At 37.7% G+C, this 10,296-nt stretch overlaps 1 protein-coding gene across 1 annotated transcript; it reads left to right on the forward strand.

Moving 5' to 3' along the window:
- The first annotated feature begins 1,656 nt into the window (after positions 1-1,656).
- Positions 1,657-2,924, forward strand: LOC128195732 (uncharacterized). Its single transcript, XM_052874111.1, has 2 exons — positions 1,657-1,966; positions 2,035-2,924. Exons 1-2 carry the CDS (start codon positions 1,657-1,659, stop codon positions 2,922-2,924), a joined length of 1,200 nt encoding a protein of 399 aa, XP_052730071.1.
- The last annotated feature ends 7,372 nt before the right edge of the window (positions 2,925-10,296 follow it).

Genomic DNA, 10,296 nt, shown 5'->3' on the forward strand with positions numbered 1-10,296 from the left:
AAAGACTCCATACAGCTACCTTGAGCAGTATATACTTATCTTGCAGTTAGCGAGGATAAGGAAAGTACACCCAATGAAGTTGGAAAGCGAGTTCACAATCAAGGGCAAAGTGAGGGGCCTTCCTCAAAGATACTTATAGGAATACCTACATCGTTTGGCTTAAGAGGAAAATTGGGAAATGTTTACAGATGTATTAGCCCTTCTCCTCTATGGTGTCATGCTTTCTCCTAAAATGTTAAGAACCTCGTCGATTATGCCGCTATGAATGCATTTGTGGGAGACAAAGAGCGCTGTGAGAATCTAGTCAGTGCCATCCTGGCTGAAGTTTATGGGACCCTTAATCGTTGTTACGAACTTAAAGGGGGAAAGATGTTATGTTGTCTACCAGTGTTTTATTTGTGGTTCATTTCCCGTGAGACTGGAGACGCCTAAAATTCCCTATACCCCATGGACGAGTTATTGCAGTATATAATCGATTACAAGGACACTGTAAACGATTACCCGAGATAAAATTGGATTTTGTACAGAAAGTCCATCACAGGTACTCAGTCAGGTGAACATGGGTCACCATTGGAAAAAGAAGTGACTTTTAGGCACTTTTGCGCTTGTCTTAGGCTGTTCCTTGTGAATTACATGTGAAAAGAGCAAATGAATGAGCGCAACTTTGTGCAAGTTTAAACGAAGAACAAGATAAATGGTGTGTCCCTTGGCAGCATAAATCAGACTACATATCATTGCAGGAGGTATCCTAATGTACCCCTCATGGGTATTAGGTGGTGTATTAATTGCAATCCTATGTTAGCGCAAAAAATAATTTGAGTATCCTGAGAGGATCGCTAACGCCTGCATCTCTCGCCACATTGCAGATCATATGAGGCATGAATCTTTTGCTGAAATATTTCATCAAGTTAAAGACACTCGGGGAAATGTTGTTCGCTTCAAAGAAAGGCCCAAGGTCATGGACTGTTAGTGGAAGTTTCCCTTAGCCAATGAATCACATAAAGGGTTAAGACAGTCAAGTTGTAATTCAGATTAATTTCCCCTACCCAACTTGTGAGAAGAAATTTCAAAATGATGAGCAGTGGGTAGAAGCAGCAGTGACAAAACTAGAAGGAATGTTGGCGTCAACTAAAAAAAGGGGACATAAAAGATTGATGAGTCAGATGAAGGAATATGTCGTTGAAGAAGGACAAGTTACGAAGAGTTGGAAGAGAAGTCTCTCACAATTATCTTTCCTCATCAATTAAGTCATTGAAAATGTTCCTAGGCTATTAGCTGATGCTGGGTCTGTAATGTCAATCATCAACCCGCCTAAGGGGATTGAAACATTCCTCAATTGCTACAAGAAACTGATCAGACAAATGAAGAATGTGATGACTAAAGCCTGCGATGGTTGACCAAGAATTCCTATGTCTCGCATTTTGGAGATTTCTGAATGATGAATCGCCTTATTGACTCTGTTTCGTGTTAATTTCCAAAATTATACCGGGGCAAATATTTTCACAGCTTTGTAGTTTCTGACTAGAGAATTTGAACTATGTTTTCTTTTCTTTTCTTTTTTATTTTTATTTTTCTTTTTTCTTAATTTGTTTCACAAAAAAAAAATACAGCTAAGCATCTAAGACACCCTAAAGGACACGAACCAGTGGCAAAATCATGGAGAACCAAGTAGAAGTTCAAGAGGGAATGAAGGCCGATATCCGACAGCTGAAGGAACAAATGAGACAGGTCCTAAAGACCCTGGATGCCTTACAAAGTCCTGGATGTTTATGCACACAACGATCACAACAAGGAGTTCCAGAAGCACAAACTTTCCCTTCCTATGGTCTTCCCCCGAATTATACTCCACCCTCAGGAGTGGACTCGAGACATCTTGACACTCAAAAGGCCGAAGGTAATGCAGCTGAAGTAGAAGACGAGCCTGGGGCAACCACTTTTACAATTCCTAGGCAGACGATCCAACTAGGTATTGAGAGCATGATAATGAAAAAGAACCTGAGACGAAGTCTCCATCTTGTGTCATTACACCAGCAGATTTTAAGGACGATAAGAGCAGATTAGAAGTCCCTGAGAAGAGGTTGAGAGCCATAGAGGGTGAAGGAAGTTTTGAATTTGGAGATGCTAAAAAACTATGTTTGGTTCCTGACGTGGTGATACCTCCAAAGTTCATGTTGCCAGAGTTTGAGAAATATCGGGGAAATACTTGCCCGAGGGGCCACATAAGCATGTACTGCAGGAAAATGGCAGCTTATGCCCACGATGAAAAACTTTTGATTCACTTCTTCCAAGAAAGTTTAATTGACGAAACTCTAACTTGGTACATGCGCTTAGATACTACTCACATCTACTCATGGAAGCATCTGGTTGAGACATTCCTAAGGCAGTATGGATATGATAAAGATTTGACACCTGACAGAGCACAATTGCAGAACATGGTGAAGAAAGAATCTGAATCATTCAGAGAATATGCCCAAAGGTGGAGAGAGATAGATGCTCAAGTAGAACCGAGTCTGAACGACAAGGAGATGACTACCACGTTTTCGAGTACTCTACAACCACCATTTTATGAGCACATGTTAAGCATCTCAGTCTCCTCAAGTTTTACTGACATAGTAGTAATTGGAGAGAGGGTTGAGAGTGGCATAAGAAATGGAAAATTTGCACTAGGCCCAGAGCTAGTAGCAAGTTTAAATGAGTATGATCCTAGACGTGAGAAAGGCAAAGAACGAAGAGCTAATTCACATTTTATTGCCTGTCCTCAAATGTCGCATTCCTATGGGTCTAGTCGAGCAACTGAACGAAGAAATTACAATCGTGATGAGAAGGGCGTCAACTTCACTCCTATCCCCATGACCTATACAGAGCTACTACCAGATCTTCTCCGCAGAAACCTCATAAAGATTTGTCCAACTAGGCCTATATGACCTCCGTATCCAAGGAGCTATGACATAAATGCCAGGTGTGATTATCATGGAGGGACGTGTGGACATTCAACTGAAGCATGCAAGGCTCTAAAACGTAAAGTGCAATCTTTGATTGATTCAGGATGTTTAAAGTTTGAAGAAAGTTAATCCAGCACTGTGGCAAGACGTAAGTTCACCTCTACAAATGCCATGGACGAGTGAAGATGACTCTCGGATTATTTGGGAAAGCATAAGTTATTGTAAAAGTCGGAACTGATGTTGTTTTGCTCGAGCTTTAATGAGGTTTATGCTCATTGATGTCACGCTTTCATCCATGAACTGTTAATGTAAACTTTCATTACTTGGTATCTCCAAGGTTTACTGGAAATCGTATCCTAATAGGGTGTCAAAAAAAAAAATTAATAACAAAAAAAAAATTGAAGAAATCCTGAGTCATTTGTCTTCTTGCAGATTGTCAAACTCTTGTTTTTCGAAAATAGAAAAAAATAATCAAAGGCAAAGTTACAGTGTCATACTCTTCCGAGGTCAAATGTCTAATAAACAATAACAATTTGATGCTTTCTCTCGAGACGTTTGTGCGCATGGTGCTTGAAAAATATCACCCTTCAAAAATAGAAGATTCCTCCCAACAATATTGCCAATGCCCTAGGTAACAAAGTAAACCTTCACCCCGGGGCAAATTGGTTTGGCCAGAAGTTTTCTCGCTTGCGCTAGTAGGTTGATCCTTAAACCCATTGAAAAAAAAAGGGGAGAATAGGTCACTTAGATTCAGAAACCCGAAAGGGTGATATAAAAAAAAAAGGGGGGAGGGGGAGGTGAGAGATGAAAATGAATAATGTCTCAGGAAGAGAGGATTTCCTTGCCAACTAGCCTGAAGCATACAAAAATATCGAACCCATTTGGGGCCATCCTTTTAGCCTTCCCTTTTTCATACCCACTACTTCTTCCAAACAGAGCCCCATGCAAAAAAAAATAATAATAAAAAAAACTGGGGCAGCTTTGATCTTACTTGAGTTTTTGTACAAATTATCATGGATTCATCATCATATTCATTATACCAAATCGGGGAAACGTTTTAGGTACCTCGTGTTTCGCTTCGGCACTCGTCTACTTTACAGAACGTATGAGGTGACATTAGCGTGACTATCCCGTTTTCTCCCAAACCATTCTAACAACTCCCATTTTTCACTTGCGAGTCTCTTCAAGCATGCGTACGTTGATGTCTCGGGAGAAAAATTCAAAATGTAATCCCAAAGTTAGACCTCGGATATGTTACATTCCTCACTTTTCTAAGCTTTGAAAATAATTACTAATTTGATGACTGCAAGTAAGATAATTAACTCGAAAAAAAAAGGAAGTCGTTTTTGAAAGCTTTTACTTGAGTCCGATTTCATTGCACAAAAAAAAATTTTCAAAAAAAAAGGGAGTCATCAAAATTTCAATTTGTTCAAATTGTTTTACGAGTTCATTGTTCCTCTCTTCCCATTTCTGCTTTGTCTCATATGCATAATGATTTCAAAATTTTGTTTTTCATGCTCATGATGTTCGCTTTGGATCTCATTTCATTCGAAGTCTTTTTTCCATATTTTCTTTGTAAATAATTTATTTTCTGTTGAACCCGGTTTTCCATTATTTCGTTTAAATTAGAAATTTTTGTTTAGACTGAAAAAAAAAACCATAAAAATCTAATTTCATTTCATCATCGGAGCAGGAAATTACAGTAAAGGTCGGATACACTCATGCGATCTTGGCATCATGATAAATAAAATAAAAATGCATAAAAAAGAAAAAAAACAGATATAACAAAGAAGTGCAAAGTCACAAATTCAAATAAAAAACAAAAATAAAGCAGATAACAAAAGCAAATAAAAGATTGTTCAGGGTTCGATCACTGGTGATCGTTAATATTACAGACCATGAAAATATAAAAATAAAATCAAAAGGAAATTCAGCGAAAAAATTCCCGAGCTGGTTGCGGTGGTCTGAGGGAGAGCTCCGTCGAGGGAGCTCTGGTCCGGAATGTGAGAAGCATGGGTGGAGGGATTTGTCGTTCGTCCCTATCGTCGTCAATGATGATCGGAACGGGGAACAAGTCCAGCAGCCTTGGCGCCCTCATGATCACCCAGTCGTATTCTTTCCAAAAAAAAATAAAACAAAAAATTTGTCAATATTAAGATGAAGAGGGAAATTTTCAAAAAAATAGGGGGTGGAGGAGATCAGGATGCTTACCATACATGTATAGCGGCAGTTGTGAAAACTGAGTGCCAGTGGGGTCTATCTCCGCTTGCCAGCGCCTGACCCGATTGCCGTGGTTGTTAAACCAGCAGTGCACATTATATTCACTGGCTTCTCCGAAAGCCCTTAGTCGAGATGCAATCTCAACGACTTGAGCTCTGCTAGGATGTGTGACCCCGTAATTGTAGATGTGGGTCATCATTCTGACCTGATCGTCAGTAGGTCGCCACTGCTGACTGGTGTACCTCTCCATCTCCATCTCGCTCATCTTTCCTCTCTAAGTTTTCTGAAACAAAACAAAATATATAAAAAATAAAAAGAACAAGAACATAACAAAAGCATAAAACAAAAAGTTTTTTTCAGTGTTTTCTTTATGTGTTTTTGTTTCCTTTTAAGTTTATCTTGTCCGGTCGGTCTTTGTTATTTCAGTGTCTGGTCTCGGATCTGTTTCACGGTCCTTGCAAGAGGGTCCTAAACGGATCTATGTCCTTTTGTCCTTGTCCATTTGTCCATGTCCGGTTCATACAATTAAAATTCTCTTTTTAAGTTTTCTGTTTTTATGGGGTACGTGGCGTTGTTCTACCCGATTGTCTCTGCCATACCTTCAATCGAAGGGAGATAAACGTCTGGTTTCCAGCCTATATACCCCTTAAGTTTAAGACAGTTGTGTTTTTAAGTGTTTTAAGTTTTTAAATTTTAAAAAAAAAAAAGAGGAAGAAAGAAGACTCAGAAAGAAAAGCAAAGAAGAGCAAGACGGAAATAAAAGCAGACAAAGCGGAAAGCAGAAGAAAATAAAGAGCTTGCAGGAAAGGAAAGCAGAAAAGAAAAAACAAAAAAAGGAACAAGAAAGGAAGGCAGATGCAGAAAGCTAGAGAGTAAAAAATAAACCAGAAATCGTAAAGGAAAAGAAAAACGAAAAAAACAGAGAAAGAAAGATCGAAAGAACAGAAAAGCAGAGAAGGAAGGATGGAAGGAAGGAAAACAAAAAGGAAAAACTTAAAGGAAATAAAGAAGATCGAAGAGCTCAGAGGACTTACCTGGAAGTGGAAGGCACACGGAAGCTCCTCGGAAGGCACGGACGCTGTGGAAGGCGGGGACGGAGGAGCCTCGCAGAAGTCCAGACACTCAAGGAAGAGAGAGGAGAGAGAGAAGAGGGAGAAAGAGAAGGATAGAGAGAGAGCGAAATCAGAAAATGTCGCTCGACCCCGAAGGGATACCTGTTTTATAGCTGAGCAAATCCACTGTGGCTACAGTTCCGGTCGCTGCAACCGTCTGGTGTCGGTCTGATTGCTTTCTGAGTTCAAAAAAAAAATTTTGAAAATCTGAAAACGGGTATGGTTTTGTTGGGTCGATCCGGCCCAATTCAAGACTTCTTAGATGATCCGATTTCACCAAAAAAAATAATAAAACAAAAAAATCAAAAATATGATAAATGGAAAATTTTCAAAAAAATAATAATTGGAGTGTTGTAAAATTTGAAGTGTTCAAAATTGTTTTTCATTTGCTTGATAAAGGACATTTTTCAGGTTCATTGGGCCTCATTACCATGTTAGCCTTCTTTGAACCCAATTCTTTCTGAAATATAAATTTGAGTGAAGAATTGTTTTGGCATGTTTGTAATTTCACATCACACCATTTTGTTTGATTTTTATTCCTTCTTCTTCTGCATTTTGAATAAATCTAAAAAGAAATAAAGAAAAAAAGGGAACAGAGCTTGAGCTCATTAAGCCCAATGGCCTTCGTGGTTTTTCTCTCAGAGTCTACTTCTTTTGAAAATATGTCAAAAATATTTTGTTTTCACATTTTTGCTGTTGAATGATGTTTAGTACATTTGTTCAAATTGTCCTGTGTGATTTTCTTTGAATTTTTTTTAAAAAAAAATCTGAGAATGAAAGATGAACAGTTTTTGAGCCCATTAGGCCCTTTGTCATATGTGGTTTCTCTTGAACCAGTGCATCTGAATTTCTGAAAAAATAAAAGATGCATGTTTATGTAGATTTTGTGTTTTCATTTCATAATTTCCCTTTTCATTTGTGTGAACAAGTATTTGTGCAAAAATAAAATAAAAAATAATGGAATTCAGACCTTTGTCTGAAGATTTTGTCATGGTTGTAAAAGAGGAATAGTGTTGGGCCCATTGAGTCTAGTGGTGTTGCAAATTTGTCTTTACTCCAATCTTGTGAAATCCTTTCATAACACAAAATTAAAAAGAATGAATTTATTTTAGCTTGTTCCGTAAACTTTGAAAAAAAAATGTTTTCTTGGTCATCTTCTTGTGTCAAGTTCACACGGCTCAGGTCATCTGATCCATTGGGTCAATGTGTCTGGTAAGTCCAACTTCCTTTTGTTACTTCTCCTCAGGTTTTCAAACGTTTTTTGGCCCAACTCGGCCCATTACATGCATATTTCAAATTAATTTCTATTTCTAAAAGATAAAAAACACAAAAACTTTTTTCTAATATGTTTAATGTTTTTTTACATTATGTAAATGAATAAAACAAAAAAAAACATTTTTATTTTTCAAACGTTTTTCTAAATCAAGTTTTCTCATATCAATTTTTGCATTGCTCACCAAGCCTAGTTTCCGCACTGGTTCCCAAGCTCATTTTCCACATTAGCCCAGAAAGTTCATTTTCCATACTGGCCTGCAAAGCCCAGTTCCCATGCTGACCCGCAAGGCCCAGTTTCCACAATGGCCGAAAAATATCAATTTCCACAATAGCTCTCAAAGCCCATTTCCCATACTGGCTTGCAAAGCCCAGCTTCCATGCTGACCCGCAAGGCCCAGTTTCCATTGGCCAAGAAATCCCAATTTCCCCAATGGCTCACAAAGCCTATTTCCCATATCGGCCCGCAAGGTCCAGTTTCTAGGCTGGTCCGTAAAGCCCAATTTTCAAAAAAAAAAAATACAAAAACAAAAATAATAAAAAAATCTGTTTTTCAACTAGCATCATCATTTTCATTTCATATTACTTTTCTTCATGCATAAAACCAAAAAAAAAATACGCAAAAGTTGAGTCAATTATTTTCGATGCAAATCATCCATTTTATGAGATTTAAAAAAAAAATAAGTATAATGGATGTCATAATCTCCTGGAATCAAATGATCAAATCACATATTCTTAAGAGATATTTGTGTGTGCATCGCTTGAAAACATCATCCTTTAGCCCTCACTATACCAAGAGATTGGCCCAATCATGTCCTTGAGCCCAAATAATAAACACCAAGTTTTACTCCGGAGCAGATTTTCCGTTACCTCCACTGCTTTCATTTGGGAGATCCTGGAATCCGTAAAAAAAAAATGAAAAAAATGAAAAAGAATGAAAAATGACTCTGTTGAGATCATTTAGTCTTTGTCTCTTAATTAATCTTTTGAAAATAAAACAACCAAAATTTGAAATGATGTGTGGCCATTTTTCTCCATCCAAAAAAAAAAACAAACAAAAATATATCCTTTGATACCAAATTTGAGCCAATAAGAAATTTTCTTTTCAAAATTTTACCCAAACAAGAGTTACCATCACAGTAGAAGTCGACTCAAATTGCAAGAAGAACACACTTAGTGATCAAATGAAGAGAATTCAGCAAAAGCAAAGCAAAAATTGAAAAGAGTCACAAAGTGATGACAAACAAAGAGTGAAGTTTGCAAATTAGCAAGGGAAGTCAAAACAGATTTGACAAATAGTTGATACAAGTGTAGATGGTAACTCCTGTTTTTCAAAAGTACCCACAAACATTTATTTGGGCCTTTATATCCTTTCCTTCAATACCCCTTAGCCCAAGCCACATTACAAGCCCAATAAAAGTCCACACAGATTGAATAATGGTTGCTTAAATTTTCATAAAGCTTAATTTTGAGGCAAGACAAAATGACTAACAATGCAATTAAAAAAATGATGAAAAAAAGAAAAATGTCCTCGGAAGAAGGGAACTCCCTGTTAATCAAGATTATACAAAGGAAAATCAAGCCAATTGGGGCAATCTTTTCAAGCCAATCCTTTCCATATTCATCACAAATTCATGAACACATTCAAATCCCATTCAAACTCTTCCCCCAATTCCCAAACTAGGGGACAATTTTGGGCAACTTTATTTCATGTGTTTTGGCCCTTCCAAGATATGGTCAACTTTGTTAGTCTCACATTTGTTGCATCTGTATATTCAAAGTTCGTACCAAGACCGAGGCATCCCTTGTTGGGCCTCTCAGATTTGTCTGCACTGAAACTCATGGATCCACCCTCAAAACAGGGGCAGACACTTTAGGGCTTTGTATGATTTTGAGTCCATCTTATCATTCGTAAACCCAGAGTGGGGGGAAACTTCTTTTTGAACCTCGCTTAATTGACTCATACCCAAAACCAAGGCGTGTCTTTCATATGCTTCGGCCCATTTAGAGTATTGAGCAACTTTGTTAAATCTCAAACTTTTTTCATCTGAATATTCAAAGTTCATACAAAGACTGGGGCATCCCTTGTTGGGCCTTGCATGATCTTGGTTCGCCCCGAACTTCAAAGTCTAAAACCACCAAAATTGGGGCAATTTGCAAATCACACATGATATTCTCACTCCCTGATTCCTGACTTATTCCCTCTCATTTCAGATACATGTGTCCATACCAATACTTCTACCATGTTCCAGAGCAGCTTCTGGGTATCTACTACCTCACATTGGCCTTTGTAGCCGTTTTAAGGAGTAAGAGGCTCAAGTAGCCATCCCGGTACTCTCCAAATCCTTCCAATCATCCTCCACATATTTTTCCAACCCCTGATATCAAGCATGTACACACTAGTATCTCGTCAAGAAATGCATAGCACACAAGCTTCATTTTGAACAATTGACTTTAGAATTGGACATCCATTGAAAGGAAATTGGAGATCTAGATCATCATAAATTGGATGATTTTAAAGGAAACAAATTGACTCTAAAAAAAATGTCATAGTTTCATAATCTACCCATACATCATGTACATATTTTCATCAAACTTTGAATTTGCCTCCATGTATATTCATCAAATTTCCTTCCTTCAAAAAGACAAAAATATTCAACATGCATCAAAGTTTTCTCCTCCAATTTCAAAATTACGTACTTTCACCAAATTTTCTTCTTTCAAAAAAAGACAAAAAATCAACATTCATC

Source organism: Vigna angularis, chromosome 3 (assembly GCF_016808095.1).
Source record: "Vigna angularis cultivar LongXiaoDou No.4 chromosome 3, ASM1680809v1, whole genome shotgun sequence".
NCBI classification, from domain to species: domain Eukaryota; kingdom Viridiplantae; phylum Streptophyta; class Magnoliopsida; order Fabales; family Fabaceae; genus Vigna; species Vigna angularis.